We start from the raw sequence: 24,811 nt of genomic DNA, 5'->3' as shown, positions 1-24,811 counted from the left end.
AGAATGTTTGTGAATGTATATATGTTAAACATTCACTATTTCAATTCCTTTGTGAATGTTGGACTATGCGAATCAATACATATGCTCTTAAACTTTATGTAAATATGGATATACTTTGTAAATTAAACATATACCTCACAGATTTTTTATGTTTACATGTTATGTAGGGTAAAGTTTAAAGGGTGTCTTTGCCATGAGGTTTTCCCTAGAAAGAGGTACTACCTGAAATATCATTGCACGTTACACGCATTTCATTTGTTTTCATACTGAAGCACCTGTCTGCATGTTTAACAATGCCTAGAATTGCATGTCTTGAACATGGTAAATGCTGAAATCAAGCAGAAAGAAAGAAGTTATTCTAGGCAGCAGGCATTTTTAAAAGAAGGTGGTACTGTGATTATATGTGCGCATGTTTGTACGTGTACCTTTCAAATTGACTGTCTCCATGTACACAGGGAAAGATACCTAAAAATAGAGCGTGTAGCCGACACATCCCCAGGAACATGTCGTGTAAATGAGATTCGGCCGTAGGGAAGGAACAGAACGTCTAATTCTACAGCTGTGGAAGCAAAACCAAGTTTCTTCTAAACGTCTGTGGAGGAGGCGCTCGCTCACCCTCACGTCCCTACCGGGACCTTCCCAGGCGCGCGCCGAGGGCGCAGGGGCGCACAGGGGCGCGCGGGACTCACCACCATCTCGTTGAGCGACACCCAGCAGTCCGGGGGGAAGTCCTGCAGCAGCGGCACCAGGAACTGCAGGCAGCCGTCCCAGTGGCACAGCAGCAGCATCATGCCGATGAGGTTGAAGATCCTCACCACCGCGCTGGCCAGGTCGTACGTCATGTGGAAAATCTGCAGGCGACACACACGGTCAACTCTTGCAGACAGGTTTTCTCAAGAGTCAGCACCACCACCCACGCCAGTAGCCCTTGCCATTATGGAGCGTAAGCAGCGATCGGGTAAAAATAGGAGAAGGGCTTGTACCACAAGAAACACAATTCCGTTTCTGTGTCTTTACACGGAGACGTGGCACTAGGATTACATCCCACTGTGGGTTCTCCATGAAGAGAGGAGATGACATGAATACATTAAATGTATGGGTCATGTTTTGAAGACGTTGTTTTTGCCAGTTGTTTTCACTGACTGTTCTTATGGGCATTTTAGAAAAGCTGCTTTAGAGCAAGGCAGCAAAATTGTCAAGTTAATGGATTTACTAAAGGACACCCGCCCCCCCAAAAAAAGCTAAGGGCTAAAAATTAGCATATTAACGAAGGAGAGTTTTATTGTAAAACATAAAGTACCATTTAGAATTAACTGCAGTTAACTTGTAGCTATATTCTGTATATTGAATAGTGACCTTTGAGATAACAGTTCCCTGGATTTGGTTTAAAAAAAAAGGTGAGCAACATTTATTTTAAAAATAACATTATTTCCGCTTATATTATTTGTATGCTATAGGCTACTCTTTACTATGAACTTTTTTATTGCTATTTTCATGAGTTTAATATGGCTAAATATGCAAAGACGCAACACCTCGAGATACTTAGAATCACATTTTTTATAATTCACCAAAAAAAAAGTTTATTTTTAAAGTAAGAAGGACAACAGGTATTGCAAGATTACCTCAGAAATAGAAAAAATGGACCTCCTCCAACTGAGATGTTGATTTAGCAGCCATATATTTGTAAGGGAACATCTGTAATTCTTAAGAGATGCTTACTAGGGTATATAGAGGGGAAATGAAAGGACCGTTGGAGTTTGGCTGTTATAAAATCGCCATATCTGTCTTTGGTTACATGTTTTCCGCTTTGATCCATTTATATTAGTCATCTATTCTTTCTTTACACAATCTTCCTTTTAGAGTGAACAAAAAATCTTGCATTAAGTACACACTGGTCTGAATTCTTTTTAAAAGTAAGTTTGGGTCTCTGGGTCTAAAGGCAACAGCTCATATGTTTTGATATTCATACAGCTATATACGTAATTCATTTAAGGCACTGAGAATTTTATTTTCCTCTAAGTTATTTTTAATTTGTTTTTGTATTTGGCAAACACACAGGAAAGTCCTTCTGATGCTACTGCCTCTGATATTTCTTGGCCACTGAATTTGTAAATAGAAATTGTATTAACATTTCCATCAATAATTTCTCCTTAAAAGTAATACAGTAAAACATAATTAAAAAGTCTCTACTATTAAAGTAGAAAAAATTACAATGGATCTAAATTTTTCTTGTTTCGTAATAGATTTCTATTTTTATGCCTTAGTATTTCCTGCCAAAATAGCTCAATATGTCTTTTGGGTAAGTGTATTGGAGAATAGGGTAAAGTTACAGAATATAAACTTTTGGATCAAACAATAAACTAATCACTTTTCAACCTGATTCGTTGAAGTAAACAATAATGATGGGAACTCTCTGCCCAAGTCTGTAAATTATTGTTCGGTTATCTGACTGTGGAGTGAGATTTGAGGACCAGGACCATTCTTAGTAAAGCATATTTTATGAATTTTCTACTTAGTTTTTATGGAATTAGACTTTCTTTGTGAAACCTTCAGGTGAATTAAGATAATATATGCTAATATTCAGCAATTCTTTTAGGAAAACCTTATTATTTCTGAAATGTGTTCCAAAGAAACATAACCACTATTGTTATAAAGGAAGTTATTGGAGAAATAAGGTCTTTCATAACATATTGGAAACATGTTGTTTCCTTATTATTTATTTATTTAGCATTGATTTATTTATGCCTCCATGTGGTTACTGAAGCCCTATTGTTATAATTGTATTATAATAGAACAAAACCCAGAATTAAGCATCTCCTCGCCCCCACTGCCATTCCCAACCTAATAATACTAGCACACAATGCTAGTCCAAGATTTACCTACGTCTGCTACAGAGAATGCTCAGTAATAGCTTACATGGTTAATTTCAGAAAGAGCCTCCCCCCCTTGGCCTTTAAATGATGTGTTCAGAGGTGATCTCACTTTTTAGAGCTATCCCCAAATCTAATTTTGGAAGAGGAAGAAGCAAGTTGGATATTTTGACAATGGTTAATATTAGAGGCTAATTTCAACTAGTCAGATCCATGTGTGTCCATCCTGATTTCTCTACCTGACAGAAGAACCTAATAACGAACATAGTGCTAATTCGGATACAAACATACATGAATGTGTGTAGTGCTTGGGATCAATCTGATTGACTCTTGAGCTTTTATAATTCCTCATACACTCTGACAGACATAGTCATCCCATGGGACCAGTTGCTGAAATTATTAATGGTCCTGTCAAAGCCTTGCTCACAGAATATTTGGATTGAGAAGCCTATTTTCTTAGGGAGCACAGACATCTGTAGAGTCATGCTAACCCAAGAAGTAAACATCTGGGCTAATTTACACATCGCCACAACTCCTAATTGTCTAAGTGTGGCCTGTAGCATAAATCTAGGCGCAACTTCATTTGAGTTTCTGGTCAGGTAGACCATACCACTGATTAATTACTATTTTTCTGTTTTGCTTTCCATCTACAAGGTGAACATCCTTGAATAATAAATTCCTGTCCAAGTCAATTATGGAATACTACTTCCCGCAAACAGGACCGCACACAAGAATAACACAGACGACGCTCAGGAAATGGCTGAATGAGTGAATGAGAGTGTTGCATGTGTTGGACGGTAACAGCTTAAGGAACCTCCTCTGATCTTACGGGAGTGAAGCTTTTGATTCTGTGTTTTAAATCAGAGAACTAAACGTTAATTATTTTCAATCTTCCTATTGATCCGACTCAAAGCCAGACCTGAGTCTCAGGGTGTAAGTAGCAGAAAGACAGGTCATTCTGACCACTAGCAATGTGCCTTTAAGTGTGTGTGGGGGGCGGGGGGGGGGGGCGGGTGCTGGGGGGTAAAGGGGAGAAAATTGGGACAACTACAAGAGCACAAACAATAAAAAATGTTAAACTTAAAAAATATGCTTTTAAATAGTACTTATAAGACTCAACTGAAAAAATTAAAAATCAACTGAAAAAAATTTAATAGTTTTAAAAGCTTTTCTTTAATTTTATTTTCTTCAAAAACTAGACTGTAAAGCGTGTCAGCGGAAGGCCTGTGTTTTACATTGTCCATCTGGGGACACAGCTTTTCACAGGACCCCCGTGGGAGGAAAAGTTGGGTCACAGACTCCCCTCAATTCTTCTCTACACCATGGCAGTACTAGATTCTGTCCAAATGGGGCCCGATGACTCCAGAGAGGATAGCTAATTAACTTTCCAAAACCCAGGAATGCTCTGATTATGATAATTTGATTTAGAATCCCCAAGCCTACCCTAATATTTGCAGACTTGTTGACCATAGTTAAAATGTTTTTGTAATATTTTCCCCAGGAGCAGTGCATATTCCATTGTTTCTAAAAGGCCAAATCCTAAAGTGCTATAGGGCAGATATTCAAAAATCAGCTGAGTTCTTTTCAAATGCTTCCACATTCTTTCCTCTGCACTGATTTCAGGCGTCAGTCACTCTAATAAACCGCCTACGACATCAGTGGGCCCTAATCAATCTTTAACTAACTGATCTATTGGGTTGGTCAAAAAGTTCACTTGATTTTTTCCTTAAGATGGCTCTAGTAGCACTTAGTTGTCTTTAACATCATTCAAAAACAATTCTGTTAGAATGTATTGTGACAGCTGTCATATCAGCATCCATTTTTTGAAAAACTAAACTTATCAAAATCGGTAAATTTTTGTGTAGCCATTTTAATATTGAAGATGGAAGAAAAATGCAACATTTTCAGAATATTATGCTTTATTATTTCAAAAAAAGGTAAAAATGCAACTGTGCTGGAGATTTCTCACTTGGATGATGTTCCATGGTCAGGTAGGCCAGTTGAAGTTGACAGCAATCAAATCAAGACGTTAATTGAGAATAATCAATGTTCTACCGTGCGGGAGATAGCCGACATAACTTAAACTATCCAAATCGATAAAGTTATTGGTAAAAATGAAAACTGTGTCTTTTATTTTATGTAAAAAACTGAACAGCCTTTTGGGCCAACCCAATACTATGTTTTACGTAACTACAAAAATTGTCAAGAGCAATTTAACACTTTTCATAGCATGCATTGATCTGTCCTTAGTCCTTGACTTCACAGATTGGGGCCATTTATAGGCTAGATGGCTTCTATGATCTCAATATTTATTCTGAGCTTCAAATATACCTTCAGCATTCTTAATCAACGCAACATTAAGGAATCGGATGGGCCAAAAATGCCTCCCTGGACAAAGAACATTCTGATGTTTGAGGTGTAAAACAAGGCTGGGCTTTTCTGTTCTCTTTATAAATCTGCACCTGCATAACTTGATGTATCTTTTAGACGAAGTGTTATGCCGTGTTGACAACAGAGTATAAGAATACCAACATTTAGCTACTCAGTCTCTTTCACAGCTAACGTATATTTAGGATTCAATATGTACTCATTCTAATCAATGGTAAAATCAATATTTTAAGAGTTCTACTGCACCTTCTGCAATTCTTACCCTGAAGACGATCCAGGTTATCTTATCAAGGCTTTAGGTACAAAGTGTGGATAATAACTTATTTGAAGATTTTCCTTGTTATATGAAATAAGAGCACTCTTCACAGTATCATCTTTGAACACGCACCAATGACTACAGTCTTTGGACTTGTTTTATTAGTCCCCTACTCAGTCTGCGATCTCATTAAGAATGGCCAGCCCATGTCTTCAGAAAAGCCAACTATCTGTGCCTCTCAATTCTAGAAGCCTCTGTAACTAGTCCAAGTGCAACAGTCCACTCCCCAGACTTACACATCTATTGTCAAAGCCTCATGCTGGTGGGTGCTTTTCCCCTGTCGTCTTCTTTCCATTGTCCCTTCCAAAACTCCCCCTACATTATCTATTAGCTTTCTCTACCCTCAGCCTCATCATAAAATTCTTCCTCTCCTTATGTGCTTTCCCTGAGACATATGAGTCCCGTTCCCTCTCTCCCCAAAGACTCAGCCTCTCCAATAGCTTTCTCAAAGAGTCGGTTCAGTTCTTCCATATTTTTAAGCAACAGGTTCTGATGGCAGTTTCCTCATGTCCCCGTCTCCGCTTGGCCACGATCAGACAATTGTTTGTCTAGCTGTATATAAAAATTATTTTCTTCAGTCTTTATTCCGCTTGGCTACTCCACCCGTAACTTAACCCCATCTCTGGCATTTAACAACCTCCTGACCTACCACACATCTCCCGTTCTTAAGGACTCTCTGTTTTCCATTGACTTTTCTCCATAAAATGTCAACTTCTGATCAATCAAAACAGACACCTTCTAAACCTGAGCTGCTAAAGATTGCAGCAGAGAAAACAGCAGAATATAGTTACAAAAATTTTAAAGGATAGCAACCTTATTTAAGGTGCTTGGCTATAATCTGTTCCTTATACCATCTATCCTATTTTTTTTCTCTGCCCCCTTCCCCAAAACCCATGGCTATTCTATTCAGTTTTAGATTAAAGTTTTACATTTTCTAGGGGAAAGTGACATTCTTACGTTTAAGTTTCCTGACTCTGTACTCCCATTCCTTCAAACAAACATACGTCTACAGCTTTGCTTACTGTTTTTCCTCCTAGTCTCAAAAGAATGTCTTCTGTTCAAAACAAATTCCTACCAATGTTTTGATAATGACCTGATTTTTTTCTCCTCCAAGAACACAAACAGATCTGAGTTCCTCAATCCATGGTGAGAACCAGCTCTCTCCCCTACCCATAGTGGACAGAAAGACACCTTTGTGAAATACAATACAAATGAGTTAAACTAAAGAAAAAACAAGATGTAATACCAGCCTATGGATTAGACCCTTGGATGTGGTGCCAATATCAGATTGCTATAATTACTTGATTACTTTTTTGTTAGAATCATTAACTTCTATACTAGTTTTACCCCAACTGGTTAGAAATAATAAAACCTTTCAATTTCTCAAAAGCATTTTAAGTTGAAGAAGAATCTTCATTTCCCAGGCACTTTCCTAAGTCCTTTTCCCTTTCTGGCCCTTGCAGCTTAACTTCTCAGAAAACTCTCCTCGCTGGGTCTCGGAGGCAGAGAAGGAGCCAGCCAGCCCGCCTGAGAGCGGCGCGTGGTCATCTTTCCACAGCTGTATGTTCAAGTGCCACCTGGTGCACAGTGTGATGCCCTGAAGGGCACACTGTCATCGCTACTGGGAGCCTCTCTCACGCTCCCCCTTCACACATATGTGGGGAGTATAAAGACACTTAAGGGTGACTTTGTTTCCCCAGCTGGGGGATTGAAACTTCAAATACACACACACACACACACACACACACACACACACACACACACATCTATTCTGAGCATTCTTTTTGAAATGGTACAAATATCTTTTTTAAAGTATTTTTAAAATTTATTTTTAGAGCAAGGGGAAGGGAGGGAGAAAGAAAGAGAAATAGAAATGTCGATGTGAGAGAGAAACATCGATCAGCTCCCTCCCACACCCACCGGCCCAGGGACTGAACCCGCAACCCAGGCACGTGCCCTGACCGGGAATCAAACTGGCGACTTTTTGCTTTGTGGGACGATGTCCATCCAACTGAGCCATGCCAGTCAGGGCTGGAACAAATATCTTATTATTGAGGCTCTAAAGATAAGTGTGATCACAGGACTTTGCAGCAAACTAAGAAGCACATAATATAGTTTAACAACTAGAGTCAAATGTACTAGTTATCAATTGTGACCATTAAAAATAAAGTACAGCTGCTTTGTGCATGTGTTATTTTTATTGTGTCTATATATTTATTTAACAAACATATATATGTATAAAATTTAAATAGCAATTTTAGATATTTTAGTTGTAACAGTGCTTGTTACGTTTCTTAACTAGCTTTATTAGAATCTATGAATGCTTCACTACTTTGCTACTGTATAATCTATCAGCCATTTCTAATGATATATATTTTCACATAAGATTTTAATTCCATATACTGAAACATTTAGGTAAAGTATGTCTTTAGGCAAAATTGCTCTGTATTTAGCTTTACTAGTCAGAGAAAAGTCAAAAACTATGCGTTAGTAAAGAAATATAAGAAAATGGGAAAACACCATAGCATGAATTCTTTAACTATTTTTAGTAGGAAACAGTGCTGGGGAGCAGTGACCATGTAGAGTGGAAAAGCGCCCGTGAACAGTGGGAGGCGCCGTGCCTGGCGGGACAGAGTCGGGGCTCAGCAATAACTTCACCCCGGCTGCGCTGCTTCCCGTGGGCAGGGGCCTTCAGAACGGGGTCAGCGCTCCGAGCCCCTGACTGCCTCGTGTGCCGGTGAATTTCAGGTCCATGTCAGCTGACCGCTGGGAAACGGTCAGAAAGATATGCTGACAACAGCCTGCAGTCTTAACCAAACACACCCAAATCTTCAGATTCCTGAAGTTCCTTAGAAGAACAGAGTATCTCATTTGAACCCCCACAAGGACAATGGGGTGCAGCGGGACGTCTGGGCACTGGGGAGGGCTCCAAGGAAAGGGGAAGGCAGCGTGGCCTCCAGGCCGTGACTTACTCTGCGAGGCAGCTTCTCACCCTGGGAAACTCAAATTATGAAGGAGTATTGAACATGACTCTACTCAGGAGAGCCTTTGGTGGATAAGTACTCTAAAAAAACTGAAATTCATTAAAGTTAAACTATTTTAAGGTCATTTTGTATGCTTCTATTATAATTTTCCAATGGCTATATATGTAGATAATATACACAAATTGTGCAACTATGGAAAGATTTGAACAAGGAATATAAAAAACAGATTTTATGATGCATATTTGGACCTTTAATTACGGTTGTGTGAAGGCTATTTGATGCTGACCACACACTTAATTTCAGGATGAAGTCAGCACTAAAATATTGATTTGAACAATATAATTACTCTTCCTGAAACTCTTCTTTGGTAAACCTTCTCTTGAAAAATCAAAGTAGAAATTTAAAAAATTTAAATATAAAATTTAATAATCTTGCTCCTTGTCTTGTACACAGTAGAAGATGGTAATCAAGAAGACAACCAGCAGGGGCTACATAGTATGTGTGACTGTGTACATGTATGAGTAGAAAAAGAGGGTAAAAAAGCCAATAACCGCATTAGCATTATTTTCTGAATTATGCATAGCCTTTGCAAATGAATTTCAAATGATATTTCCATAACATCGTGTTTTTTGGAGGGGACTGTGGAATAATCCATTTTAGACATAACATATTGCTAATCATAGTCTCATTTTTATTTTCATAGTTTCGTGTAAATCTTTTGCTCACTCTCTTATGTATAACTGCTATCTCATCAAATTTGTAATGTTATATGCTCTGATAAGTACAAATTTAGTTATCTCTGCATTTTGAGCTACAAATAGTATAATTATTTTAGTTTTTGTTACTAGTTCATTTCCTCAGCATAGAAAATAATCACATGAATTCATGCTCTTTGAAGGGCAAAAATACACCATACAATAGAATGAAGAAATTTACCCAAGCTAAGTAAGAACATATATTTTACTTTGGAGACATCATCTCACCAATTTGTATTTTAAAATTTATTTAAATAATAAATGCTCTTAAAACAGATAGATAATTCAGTCTCCAAGCTCTAGTGACTGAATCATCAAAGCAAACAAAGCAGAGGATGTTTCAGCTCATTTTATATACTCTGAAAATTGTTTTCCTGTAGAAAGCATCATATATATAAATATATATTCAATAATTATCTATTAAATTTCTTTGAAATTACAGACCAAGAATATTCCATATTTTCCATTCCATTCAGATATAATTCAGAAAGATTTTTGCACTAATACTCAGTTAACTAAATTCTATTAAAACGTCTCCAAGACATGGATAAAATGTTTAATATATTTTGTTGGTCTCTTGCTAGTATACTTTTAAAATATTTCCCAAATATTGTTATGTCTTCTATTTTCTGTTAATTCTGTGAGAAAGAATCCACTGTAATATCTTTGGTGTCACATTCGAAAACTTTGTTAAATTCATAAGTGATGATAAATGTTTGGCATCTCAATTAATTTTATTTTTTACCTAAAATATTGAAAATTGTAGTGCTTGTAGGGTGGTAAATATTTTAAATTAGTCATATGCATTTTCATGAAACATTAAATTGTAAACAATATATATTTTAAAATTTATTAGCAATTGTTTTGTTAATGTTAGAGATAATTATAGTTAACATGAAATAAAAAGCACTCAACAAAAATGTTTTCCCTGAGAGAACTTAAAAAATTGTTGGGGAAACATATAACTTGAAATCAGCAGACTAAAATTCTAGTCCCAAATCTGCATTACTCAGTTTCCAAAAATTCCCCTTAGCTTTCTAACAAAAAGAAAGGAGATGTAGCCAATGACTTCTAAAGTACATTCTACATATAAAATTCCATAATATACTTTATTTTTGAAATTAAAAAGTATAGCTTTAAAAAATAAAATACCGTGGAGCCACTACACACACAAATTGAAAGATAAACCAGAGGTAAAACACTTTCATATAAATAATTTCCCTAAACCTTTAAAACACATTAAAGAAATAAAACATAGTAACAAAGCTAATCATAATATAAATCTGCAGTAAAATAAAATGTAGTGGATACATAAAACACCATTATATTTGAACAAACTGCATGATGTCTTTCTGAACATCAACAGTCTAGAAAGATCATGTGCAAACCAGTGCATGGCACCATCTGCCTGCAGGCACGAGGAGAGGTGAGTGGAAGAAAGGAAAGCTAGCTTCTCAAACCACTGCTCCGATGAAAGCAATGCTTCTTCCTAATCTGTCGTCCTGGCCATCAGAGTTACATCATGCATTGGCATGCCATCTTGCTGGCCACATGAGCCAGACAAGTTTGAAAAGCTAATTTATTTGAGTGGATTTATGTCGGCGATGCTCTGGAAGAAAAAGCAGTGCTGGTTCAGTCTTGGCAAATGCCTTCTGAAAGAAACTGCTAAGTTCATGATTTTGGGTATGAAGCTGGTGGTAAAATAGAACTATGATTCTTAGTGAATCAAACACACATTTTGATATTTGATAAAACAAATAAGTAAAAAAAATGTATTATGATTGCAACCTCCCCAAAAGAAACCAAAACTTAAAGAAATGTAAACAAGTGATTTCACGTTCTGTGCAAAGCCATTGGAGGATTTGTAAGAAAGATGGTCCAAGATGGCAGAGGAGTAAGTGGGAGCTACATTAACCTCCTTCCAGGACCAATCTGGAATTACAACTGAATTGTAAAGAAATCATCAGGAATAACCAACTGAACACTAGCTGGAGAGAAGCCTTATAACAGACAGGCTTCACCACAACACGACTGTTACAGAGTGCAGAGAAGATGGGAGAGGGAAGGTTGGGCTCCCATGGGTGGCAGTGGAAGTGCCAGAGGGAAATTCAGTGGCTGGGAGGTTCCCACTGAGAAGTATGGGGTCTAAGCCCCAGGCTGGGCTCCCCAGCCTACAGCACCAGAGCCAAAAAGGAACTTAGACAATACCCAGCTATGAAAAGCGATGGGGTTTCTGTCTGCCAGGGAGAGAAGACTGGAGACACAGAGAGACTCTTAAAGGGTCAAATTTCCTTTGCAGCCACTTACCTTGGGCTCAGCAAAGGGGGGCAGAGTGGATTAGAGACACTCGAAAAGAGTTTGGGGAACGTGGCTTCGGGAAGAGAACTGAGGGAGCACCTGATAGGATCCCCGTGCTGAGTCAGGTCCCATACTGAAGAAGCCGTCTTGCTCAGGCAGAGCATTCCCTACCAAGTGCCATTAGATTAATGAGGAGCAACAGCCCCACCCACAGGAATTACTCTGCACCACCCTGCAGTTCTTAAGCCTGACTGCTGATCACAGATTGACTAGATTAATAACTGAAGGAGACAGCCACAGACTGGATTGCTGGAAGTCTGGAACAGGCTGCCTAGGCCCAGACTGGGACACAATCTGACATCACCAGGGGCAGATACAGAAAGAGAAGAAAGTGGTAAAAACCATATATCTCTGAGACAAATTTTACCATGGTCTTCTTCATGATTTGCATTATTTTCTCTCTTGCATTGCTTTTCAACATTCATTTCGTGTCCTTCAGGTTTGTGCCTATTAAGTCACTAGTTTTTATATTATAGTTATTTCAAATCCCATATTTTGTTTCTCCCTTTTCTTACTCCATTTTATCTTCTTCTTTCCTCTTCTCATTTTCATTTTCATTTTATTTTCTCTCTTGCTATGACTTGTTTCCATTCTGCACTCTATTTCTCCCCACTCCAGCCCCTGCAAATAATTTTTCTTGTTATTAGTCATCTCAAATTATTTTTCCTGTTCTTAAAATACCTTTATTCTCTCTTCACCTTTATCAATCTTTGCTCATTGGTTGTGGATACGGTGGTGGTGGTTGCATTTGTTAAATTTTTATTTATAGATCATCACTATTTTTGTGTTTCAAATCTCTAATTTTACTGTTCCTCTCTTCTACTCCATTTTGCCTTCCTCCTACATTTTCCTTTTTTTCATTTTAAATTTTAATTTTTCCCTGCCTTAGCCTGGTTCACTCTTAGTATTCCTTCCCCCTACATCCTCTCAAAACCACTTCTCTTTCCTCTCTAGACATCTCTTAAGCTTTTCTTTCTTTCTTTTTTTCCCCCTTATTCCCATCCCACCTATATTAATCTTCGCTCATTTGTTGTTGATAGTGCTGTGGTGGATCTTGTTCTCCAATTTGGTTACTATGTGTTCTCTCTCTCACTGTATACATATATTTTAATATCTGTTTAAACCTAACACTGTACCCTTCCCTTACCTTACTTCATTCTACCTTCTCCCCTCCCTTTTTTATTTATGATGTACATTTTACTACCCTTCTCTCTTTGACTGGTCTCTACTTCACCCTCTTGTTAGTGATCCTCCCTCCACCCACAATATACCATTTTTCTTTCAGTTAGCCACCTCATGTTCATTTTTCCTTTCTTACCATAGTCTTTATCTCTTTAAAACTTTGTTAACATTGGCTAATTTGCTGTTGATATTATGATTATGGGTGGGAGGTATTTTTGTGAGTGTTGGTTTGTTTCCTTGGCTGTTTGATTTTGTTTTGGCAGCATATGGTAGAAGAATCTCAAAAAAAAAAAAAAAAATCTAACCCTACATTTACAAGATCTAGAGGAACAACAACAAACAAAGCCCAAAGCAAATAGGTGGAAAGCAATGATCCAGATCAGGGCAGAATTAAATGAAATAGAGATTAAAGAATAATTCAAGGGATCAATAAATTCAGGAGCTGGTTCTTTGAAAAAATAAACAAAATCAACAAATCTTTAACCAGACTCATCACGAAAAAAAGAGAGACAGACTTCCTGCCAAGATGGAAGCATAGACAGACATGCTGTGTCTCCCTCCACAACTAAGAAGGAACACAACTACCTCAAAACTAGAGACAACCAGAAAGAAGTTCCAGAAAATCAAACTGCATGGAAGTCCAGCAAACAAATATATAAAGAAGAAATACTCATCCAGACAGGTAGGAGCGGCAGAGCTGGGGCAGAGGGGATGCAGTGTGGTGGTGGCAGCAGCAGGCTGGCAGAAAGCACAGTCACATATTTTTAAAATTCAGGAGGGACACCTGGAGAGTGTTCCCAGATCCTCACCAGACCTCACAGCTCACTGTCCCAGCATCAGGGAAAATCAAGCCTCATTGCTTCTGACTGTGCAAACCAGTGGGGGTTGGGGTGGAGGCAGAAACTGCCGGTCTCTCAGCAAAGTCTGCTTCTTTAAAGGGTCCGGACAAGCCTAGAACATCCACAGACATGCTCACTCTGGGAACAATGGCCGGGGGCACAACTAGAGGGGCGCAAGTCCCATATAGAAGTGGGAGAGGTGCCTGGAAAAGGGGCGAGTGCTGAGCAAGCTGCATTGTTCTCTCTCAGACCCTTCCCCCACATTTGGTGCCACAACATGGTGAAACAGGTCTCCCTGTACTGATGAATCCCTAAGGCTATGTCCCTTTAAATGTAACAGGAGTGACAACTCTGCCTAAGACACAGAGACAAACAAACACAGGAGCCTGTCAAGATGAGGAGACAATCAAGGGAAGGAAACTGGGGTCAAAATCAATGATTTGGAACAAAGGGAGAAAAAACAGTCAACCAGTGCAGAATGAGGAAACAAGAATTGAAAAAAAATGAGGAGATGCTTGGAAACCTCTGGGACAACTTTAAATGTGCCAACATCCGAATCATGGGGGTGCCAGAAGGAAAGAGGAAGAGCAAGAAATAGTAAACTTATGTGAGAAAATAATGGAGGAAAACTTCCCAAATTCGGTGAAGGAAATAGACATAGAAGTCCAGGAAGCATGGAGAGTCCCAGGTGCTGGACCCAGAGGGGACCACATCAAGACACATCATGATTAAAATGCCAAAGGTGAAACATAAAGAGAGAATCCTAAAAGCAGCAAGAGAGAACCGGAGATTTGCCTACAAAGGGGTGCCTATAAGACTATCAGCTGATTTCTCAAAAGAAATTTGCAGGCAAGAAGGGACTGCCAAGAAGTATTCAATGTGATGAAAAGCAACCTACAACCAAGATCACTCTACCCAGCAAACCTAATATTTGGAATGGAGGGGCAGATGAAGTGATTCCAAGACAAGGTAAAGCTAAAAGAGTTCATTATCACCAAGTCATTATTATATGAACTGTTAAAGAAGGGACTTAAGAAAAAAAGATCAAAACTATGAACACTAAAATAACAACAAACTCACAACTATATGAAATGTTAAAGGGATTTATTTAAGAAAAAGATCAAAACTATGAACACTAAAATGACAACAAACTCACAGCTATCAACAACAGAATCTAAAAAATAAAAACAAAATCCAACTAAGCAAACCAGAGTAGGAACAGAATCACAGCTGGGAGGGGGAAGGGAGAGAAATGGGGAAATGGTGCAGGGACTAAGAAACATAATCGGTTGGTACAAAATAGACAGGGGGAAGTTAAGAATAATATAGGAAAGGGTGAAGCCAAAGAACTTCTATGCACGACCTGTGGACATGAACTAAGGGGGGTACGATTACTGGAGGGAAGGGGGTTACTGGGCAGAGGAGAGCAAAGGGGAAAAAATTGGAACTACTGTAACAACATAATCAATACAATATACTTAAAAAGAAAAAGAAAAAGAAAAAAAGAGAGAGGACCCAAATAAATAAAATCAGAAATGAAAGAGGAGAAATTACAACTGAAACCATAGAAATACAAGAGATTATAAGAAATTACTTTGAATAACTATCGTTGGCAGCCGTCCGTCTCGAGAGACGATGGTGTAGCTTCTTAAGAGTCTATCTGCACCGCCGAGAATGGATGTGCAGTCCGACTCGGGAGTGACACGGTATCTGTCTCCTCCCGTGTTGAATTGACATCTTGCGATGACGCTGGGGTGTCCTCTCCAGTGAAGCTGAAGCTACAGAGCCTGGGCAGGGTGATATGGAGGGTCTGCTGTTGCCCATGCAGCAGACGCCCCCTCTCTTCGCAGCTGAAGGGTCCAAAGGAAAGACGGAGTCAATACTATATGCTAAGAAATTTGACAACCTGGTTGAAAAGGACAAATTTCTAGAAATGTATAATCTTCCAAAACTGAATCAAGAAAAAACAGAAACCCTGAACAGACAGATAACAACTAGTGAAATTGAAGCAATACTTAGGAATAAATTTTCCCAAGGGGGTAAAAGAATTGTACTCAGTAAACTACAGAACACTGAAGAAAGAGATTAAGGAACATACAAATAAATGGAAGCATGTACTGTGTTCATGCATTGGAAGAATTAACATCATTAAAATGTCCATACTACCCAAAGCAATCTATAGATTCAATGCACTCCCTACTAAAATACCAGTGACATATTTCACGTATTTAGAACATATATTTCAAAAATTTATATGGAACCCAAAATGACCCCAAATAGCCTCAGAAATCTTGAGAAAGAAAAACAAAGTAGGAGGGATCACAATACCTGATATCAAACTATACTACAAGGCCACTTTTATCGAACAGTCTGGTACTGACATAAGAACAGACGTATAGATCAATGGAACAGAATAGAGAGCACAGAAGTAAACCCAGGTCTATATGGTCAACTAATATATGACAAAGCAGGAGGGAGCATAAAATTGAGTAAAAATAGCCTCTCCAACAAATGGTGTTGGGAGAACTGGACAGGGACATGCAAAAAAAAAAAAAAAAAGAAAGAAAGAAAGAGAGAGAGAGAGAGAAAAAGACAGAAAGAAAGGAAGCAAGCAAGCAACTAGACCAGCAATTTACACCATACATGAAAATAAAGAATAAGACTTAAACATAAGCCGTGATACCATAAAAATCTTAGAGGAAAGCATCAGCAGTAAAATCTCAGACATCCCACAGTGCAATGTTTTCTCTGGTATACCCACCATGGAAAGGGAAATAAAGTAGAGAATAAACAAATGGCACTACTTCAAATTAAAAATCTTCTGCACAGCTAAAGAAACCATCATTAAAATGAAAAGGGAACCAACCGTATGGGAGATCATACTTGCCAGTGATACCTTGGCCAAGGGTTTCATCTCCAAGATATATAGAACTCATCTGGCTCAACACCAGGAAAACAAACAATCAAATTACAAAATGGGCAAAGGACCTGAATAGACATTTCTCCAAGGAGGACATACAGAGGGTCCATAGGCATATGAAAGGATGCTCAACATCACTAGCCATCAGAGAGATGCAAATTAAAACCACAATGAGATACCACCTCACACCAGTCAGAATGGCCGTCATCAACAAATCAACAAACAAGTGCTGGCGAGGATGCGGAGAAAAGGGAACCCTAGTGCCCTGCTGGTGGGAATGCAGATGGTGCAGCCACTGTGGGAAACAGTGTGGAATTTCCTCAAAAAGCCAAAAATGGAACTGCCTTTTGATCCAATGATTCCACTGCTGGGACTATACTCCAAGAATCCTGAAACACCAGTTCAAAAGAACCTATGCACCCCTCTGTTCATAGCAGCACTATTTACAATAGCCAAGTATTTTCTGGTTAACTCTAGCAGAAGCTTATTGAAACCTGTCTCTTTGTTGTTTGAATATCAGTAATGTTATAGTGGCTTGAATAGTAAGTACATAAAATAAACAAATGATTAATTGAATTTTGAACACACATAATGAGTGTATGAAAACAGTTTTAATTGCTTTTATGGTCATTGCCACATGCTCTATGACCATAAAATTGTTATTAAATAGAACTTAGTTTCTATTTTCTGAATGCATGCTGTACTTGGAGAATTTTTAAAAAAATTATGAATTGATTTGAGACAGACAGAGATGTTGGGGAGGAGAGAGAAAGATCGCTTTGTTGGCCCACTTATTCATGCTTCGTTGGTTGATTCTTCTATGCGCCCTGACTACAGATTGAACCCGCAACCTTGGTATACTGAGACTATACTCTAACCAACTGAGCTACCTGGCCAGGGCCAGAATTCAGAAAATATGGCAGGATTGTCAATATTATCTGTAAAGGTGGTGCAAACTATTTTGAGTTTTTGAGACTATTTTAAATTAACTAAAATATTGGTCTCCTCTGACACTGAATTTGACAAGATGAACTCCACTGTGTTTTAAGTGTATTTTCCGTATCCCTTATCAATTTGAGCTAAGTGGCTAGCCCTAGCCTGAGCCAACACATGCTCTAGAAAACTGGAGGCGTGGATGGGCTGATTCCTGTTGAGTTGGCACCATTTAAACTCAATAGAATTCAGTATTTCTGACAAGTCCTAAACGGAGGAGTTCAAAAGGTTACCATCATTATTGTCTGGGCTCTCACCCAGAGTTCAAACTCACAAATTCAGCATTGATTCTGGTCTCCACATTATTTCATTCCTTTGGTAAGTTTACATAGTAAAAGAATTAATAGAAGAGAATTTTGTATTAAGCTTGGTATTTTATTTAGAGAAACTGTGTTTTTATGTAAAACCAACAAGGGTGAAAAGTTTTGTATGGACCTCTACAATTACATTTCTCTAATGCCTTTTTCTAATTGTCATCAAAAAGAATCAGCATTTCCTAAAGGAAAAAATAAAGTATATTCTAGGGCCCAATTTTTTGGTTATAGATACAGAACGACAAGAATTCTAAAACTCTGTAGGATTAAAGTTTAATAAAAATATTTACAAAGCACTTTTTTTTAAAGAGCAGCAGTTGAGAAAAGCTTCAGGACAACTCACCCCAAGGGATGGACACACTCTCAAAACCCCTGTGGATGTCAGCAGTGGCCCAAGGGTCTCCTAAGGATTTTGCAGCCTTTATCACTACCTAGCAACCAGTTTCATCGATAAGCATCATTTCAAAGGAATACAGTAAATGGGATTGTGTCGCTCCCCAATTCCTGTCAAAGCCCTGACCCCCAATCTGATGGTACATGGAGATGGGGCCTGTGGGTAGAGTCCTCCTGGAAGGATCAGAGCCCTTCCAAGGACAGACCAGACAGTCTGCTTTCTCTCCGCCCTGTGAAGATACAGCAAGAACATGGTCATCTGTAAACAGACATCAAATCTGCCAGCACTTTGATCTTGAGCTTCCCAGCCTTCCCAGCTGTGAGAAGTGAATGTCTTGTTTCAGCCCCTCAGTCTATAGTATTTTGTTATGGCAGCCTGAGCTGGCTGGAACTGGAAGGTATTAATTTCACTCTTAATTTTCACATCAGAAGAGGCATATTCAACTAGCAAATTTAAATAAACACTATAAGGAAAAAAATAAATCATGCCTCTTTAAATATTCACCTGCTATGTTATCAGTGGGACTTTACAGTGAGACCATGACTGAGTGGTGTGTAATAAAACCAGTATCTATTGAATAATATGCATTAGTGTGAAATATGTATGTTTTTAAGTACATATAAAATTATTTGAATTTTATGGTCAAACAGACTTGTCTCTCAGGGCACGTCACAGCACGGACAGCAAGTTCATGTCCAAAATCTAGACTAGGTGAGTCTCCGGCCAAGTCAGTGGGGACCGCAGGATCAGAAGTTAACACAGGGCAAGCCTGTCATCGGGCTGGAATAAGAGACAAAGGGAAGTGAGAAATGAAGCAGGTGAGCAGCAGACAAGTTGGGAAGGAGACTCCTTGCCAACACACCAGAGAGAAGGAGGCCCGGCATCGACGGGGAGCACATATTTGTTCAAACTGTAAGAGAACCTTGATTTAGAAAGTGACAGAGGTGGGGTAAGGGAACCGGCTGGGCTGCGCAGGTTCAGGGAGCAAGTGGCAGAGGCAGAAGGGCCCTTGGAGCTTAGGGGAGGGAGAGGTAGAGGTGACGTGCCTGGAGGGGAGGAGAGGGGGAAGGAAAAGGCACACCTAATTTTATATACCTATGGAGAAACCAGTACTTATATTTCTACAAATCATCTTTCAATGAATAATACCTAATTGGGCTTTTTCTTCATAGAAATGAATGCATTTCTATATTAAAATGTTATAGGTCAGTTTCTAATTGTTGTGATATCTAAAATATCTGCCTCTTAATTCAGTAAATGAGCTGAAGTTTATTCAACCAATCTGCTCTGACTGAACAATTAGAACCATTTTAAACATTGCTTAACATTTTGTAATTGAATCCCATCTACAAGAAGAAAAAACAAGGACTGCTTTCCGCACGGCACACACGCTCCGCATTGTGTAAGCGTCTCCTCTCTTCCCAGTCTCACCTCTTATCCTTCCAGATGTAAATCACCTACTGAAGCCCATACCCTCGGCTTAATTCATAGTACAATCGCTTTGTGAGATCACCTGCGCCTGAAAACAGGGATAATTTCAATGCTAATGTGTTTGTTACACACTTCAAAGAAGAGGTTCAAGGTCACTTATTCATCCACTTGTCCCTGCAAGGCAGACGCTTTGCTAGGTACAGAGGAATCACAGGTGATTACATTCAGCACAATCCCAGGAACATTTATTCTTATGTAAAATAAGCAGCGCTTCTGCTTTATTAATTTGGCACAAGCAAGAAATGTTAAAATTCAAATAACCCTAGAAAAAAAATGTATTGAGAAAGAAAGAGAAAACAACGAGGTGATGGGAGAACACAGGACGGTGCAGCAGACAAGAAGCATGGGACACGATCGTGGTGACATGCTGCAGTCTAGAGTGTAGCAGGTGGCCAGGAGGTGGCCATGAACCTGGTAGGTGTGCAGGTCACAGAGCCAACAAGGCGCAGAAACTCACAGAGGGAGGATGTCGGCAAAAGTCCACATCCCCTCTAGCATCTTCTTAGCGGTACAGACTTGTATGCACAACAGCCGTGGACCAGTCGAATAGTTTAATATTTAAATCAAGCATTACAATATTTGTGTGTCCATATTGAAGAGGTTTACTAGTTAAATGAAGATTTTAAAACTTTTACTTATATTTACACAAGATAATTTTTAGAACGGTTATTTATAGTATGGTATTAAAGCCTCTGTTAAGTGTAGGTAAAATATCTACCCCTCAAAAGTACATGCACCTGTCTCAAAAATTAAAGAATATAACCTCCCCAAGAAAAGGCAACTTCGAGAGAATGTTTCATCCTTCAATGGGGAAGGGACCCCCAAGGCTGTTCAGCAGTCACACATCAGGTGGCTATTGGTGCTTCTGGGGGCACTGGCTGCCCCTGGAGAGAGGGACATGGCTCAGCGGCAGGGAAAATACCGGGATCACTAAGGCCACGCCATGAATCGCAGTTCACAGAGAACAAGCTCAGGGCCTGCGAGGCTTGAACGTGCTGAGGAGACTGGTGAGTGTTCACCGAAAGGCAGCCATTGGTATTCACAATCAATACAGCCCCCGGCAGGGCACTGAATGAGTAAGCATCTCTAAATAGCGTACAGCGTCTTAGCGGCAGCAGCCGCCCTCAGCGGTGACATCCAACTTGTTCTTTCTTTAAAAGGTAGAAAGAATGGAAGCCAACGGGAATCAATGCCTGGACCATCACATGAGAAAACCCAAGGGCAACCTATTGCCCTGTTGGTGGGAACGCAGATGGTGCCGCCGCTGTGGAAAACGGGATGGAATTCCCTCAAAAAACTAAAAATGGAACTGCCTTTTGAACCAGAGATTCCACTGCTAGGATTATACCCGAAAACTCCTAAAACCCCAATTCAAAAGAGTCTATGCACCCCTATGTTCATAGCAGCGCTGTTTACAATAGCCAAGTGCTGGAAACAGCCTAAGTGCCCATCTGTGGGTGAGTGGGTCACAAAACTGTGGTACATTTACACAATGGAATACTATGCAGCAGAGAGAAAGAAGGAACTCCTATTTGCAACAACATGGATGGAGCTAGAGAGAATTATGCTTAGCGAAATAAGCCAGGCAAAGAAAGAAAAATACCGTATGCTATCACCTGATACAGGAAACTAAAGAACAACCCAGACAAAGGAACTAAATAGAACAAAGAGCAGAATAGCAGTCAATAGGGGGGAGGGGGGAGGGAGAGAAGGGGAATAAGTAAGGGAAGGGTCTAGTCAAGGAACGTGTATGAACGACTCATGGAATGGACAACGGGGAGGGATATGATTGTGGGAGAGGGGGGTGGGCTAGGTGGGCACTTTCAAAATACTCGGAGGTCTGCGTGTCTCTGTGAGTGAGTGTGGGGTGTGTGTGTGTTTCTGTTCTTTTCACACGTTTGGAATATATCTCTTTATCTTTGACATCTGAGACCATCTTGAATAATAAAAAACAAAGTTTTGGTTTATATTTATATTTTGCTGAAACAAGTTTAAATTAATCTAAAACCCTTAGTTAAATTTTTCATGATGCTTTTACCCAGGTTCAAAGCAATAAATTATATAAGGGAAAAGGCACATTAACACAGTTTTGAATTAAAACCTAGGTTTAAAAATAAATATTCAGTCTTTGAAGTATCAAAAGAGGGGTGATTTGGGGGGCATGGGTGTGTGGAAGTATAAGAGGGTGTGGAGGGTAAATGGTAATAGGAAAATAGAATAAAAAATAATGTAAAACATGCACAAATCCTAATGGTTGTCAAATTACTCATCAAAATTTGTTAAAAAGTATAAAACGACTTTTCATTTAATAGAAAAAGATTTAGTATTTTGCAATTCAAATAGAGAATGCATTTTCAATAGAAAATTCATGTCCTCCTTGCCCTGATAAAAGAGCAAATATGTCTTTCACTGTGATATATTGATACAAAATATGCACATTAGAATGCACTCTAAAGCATGACTCCATTTAATTTTAAGTCAACATCAACATTCCTCTAGATAAAGATGATGCAATTCTACATTTAAAAATAATCTGCTTTTTATTAAAAGTTGTCTTAATTTTTAGCTATTTAAATTACCACGAAAACTTGTCCTTAAATCTATTATCTGTACTAAAATTAGAATATAGAAACAAAAGTTCAGGAAATAATAATAGATCTGGCTTGGGATGCATCCGGTGTATTCCATTATGGATATTATATACATAGAAATGTATTTACATTATATATATATATACATCCCTAATGGCAAAGGCAACACTATAAATTAGAATGTAAAGAAGCCTTAATTGTGCTTTTCAGCAAAACATTTTTTTCTTTATTCAGTAGCAGAGAAACACTTTATACTTACATAAAAAAAATATAGGCTGGAAAAACAAAGTAGCTTTTCACTACATTTAATAACAGAGCTCTATTCTTTCTAACAGAATTCTTTATGAACAATTTGAAAATGGGGCCAAGCTATAATATTTGCAAACAGAAACGGAATTTCCCAGTGACATGTTTCTGTGTTTAGAACAAGCTCAGAAACAAAAACAATAAATACTGCTCGCAGTGAGTCATATTTACACCATCACTTGTTTTTTTAAACTACTTTAAAATATCTCATTATTTCAGCATTCTCTTTAAAAAAAGCTTTACAGTGGCCAGGGTTGCTTATGGAGTTCTTGACCTTTCGTTCACCTCCTTTATAATGTCATCTAAGTCCTTTACAAAGTTAGATCTCAGGATAGCCTTTATTGCTTCTAGAAGACCTGCCCCCGGCCCCTTGGGATTATACCGGAAACCCTTCCTTCTGTGTCTCAGGGCACCTTTGGGCTTCACCTGAGCTCTTACAATGCTGCGGCATAATGGCTTGTTTGTCCTCTTTTTTAGACCAGATGCTCTGTGTATATAAAAGTGATGGTCTGCTTTTCATTATATCCCTAGTCCTTTACATGTATGTTTAGCTTTGCACAAAACTCAGTCAATATTTGTTAAATTAAAAATAAGAATTTAAACAGATCTGCAAAATAATACATCTAGCTGATGTCACTCCATATTATTTCCAGGATACATTTCTAACCACCCTAAGGTACACTCAAATAAGCCATTACAAACACATGAGGACATGCCATCCAATCTAATTTCAGAATCTTACCACCTAGTAAAAGTCAGCACTGTGTCAATGACAACCCTGTGTGCTATGCCATCATTTATCAAAAATACCGAAAATATTTGTTCCAGAAACAGAAAACCTCTGTGTTTTATCACGTGACTGAGAAGATTTGGGATTTAACCAAAAGAGAGGGGTATATGTAGACTATTATATCAATATTGCTCAAGGTTATGGGCATGAACACATCATTCATGGAGCAGATCTTCAGGAAAACGATGTAACCATGCAGAATGGTGACACAGAGTTGGTATAGAGAAGAAATATGACAAAAAGAAGTCTCTTGAGAAATAATAAGCAAAGCCATGACTAATTCTTTGAAAGTCAAACAAAATCAGGTTTTGTACAAAGAACAGAAGGGAGAAAAGGCCAAAGAGAAAAAAAAAATAAGACTTAGATTTATTGATAAGGAGGTCAATAAGCCTGGTAACAAATTTTTGTGAAGCTAGCCAATAAACAAAAGAAGGTAGAAGAGAAATTATTAGAAAAGTAGCAATAAAACTTTAGTCAGATATTTATAAACTAAAGGCATAATGTAATGAGTGTGGAAAATGTATTACAAATATACAAGGAAAACACTAATGTCTAAATAGAAAATTATGCAAAGAGTATAAACACATTCCATAAAAGAAAAATAAATTTTATTGGTGAAATAAAATAATGTTCAATTTTGAAATACAATTTTTAAATGAGATCATTCATCACCAATAATATTGGTTTGTTTTGATTTTTTTTTTTTCTATTGAGGCCATGGAGAAACAAACTCATTCACTACTGGTTGGAATATAACTTGGTACATCACTTATGTAAAAATTGGTGATGCATCACTATTTCAAAATATTCAATATACCTTGAAATAATAAGTTAATATGTAAAAGCCACTCTGTAAAAATACTAGGAGCTGTGGTCAAATCTGTAGAGGCATACCTTGTTTTGTTCTGCTATGCTTCCTTGTGCTTCAAAGATATTGCATTTTTTTTACAAAATGAAGGCAAGATCCTCCACAAAGGATCACAACCTGCTAAAGGCTCAATTGATGGTTAGTAATTTTTAGCAATAAAGTTTTTTTTTCATTAGGGTGTGTCCATTGTTTTTTCAGAGGTAATGCTAATGCGCACTTAGTAGACCACAGTATAGGATAAGCAAACTTTTATGGACTCTAGGAAACCAAAGACGTTGTGTGACTCACTGTCTTGCAGTACCTGACACTGAACCTGCGCAGTCTGCCAGGTGTGCCTGCACATACAGGAGCCCCTTGGTGCCCGCAGGAGGGTGAGAGGGATTGGTTTTATGATCCACCCCATGGATATCAAAATCCACAGGTGCTCAAGTCCCTTATATCAAATGTGATAG

The 24,811-nt window shown here is 38.5% G+C and overlaps 1 protein-coding gene across 1 annotated transcript in view; it reads right to left on the bottom strand.

The window, feature by feature from the left end:
* The window catches only part of HCN1 (hyperpolarization activated cyclic nucleotide gated potassium channel 1), a 296,203-nt gene that overhangs the window by 117,651 nt on the left and 153,741 nt on the right, over positions 1 to 24,811 (bottom strand). The window contains exon 3 of the mRNA XM_090276130.1: positions 690 to 851. Coding sequence (XP_090132256.1) covers positions 690 to 851 — 162 coding nt within the window. The remainder of the gene's footprint in view (positions 1 to 689; positions 852 to 24,811) is intronic.

The sequence above is a fragment of the Furipterus horrens genome, unplaced genomic scaffold, assembly GCF_987537825.1.
Source record: "Furipterus horrens unplaced genomic scaffold, mFurHor1.1.pri manual_scaffold_5, whole genome shotgun sequence".
NCBI classification, from domain to species: domain Eukaryota; kingdom Metazoa; phylum Chordata; class Mammalia; order Chiroptera; family Furipteridae; genus Furipterus; species Furipterus horrens.
The sequence above is the reverse complement of the archived record's forward strand: the minus strand, read 5'-3'. Positions and strand labels throughout refer to the sequence as shown.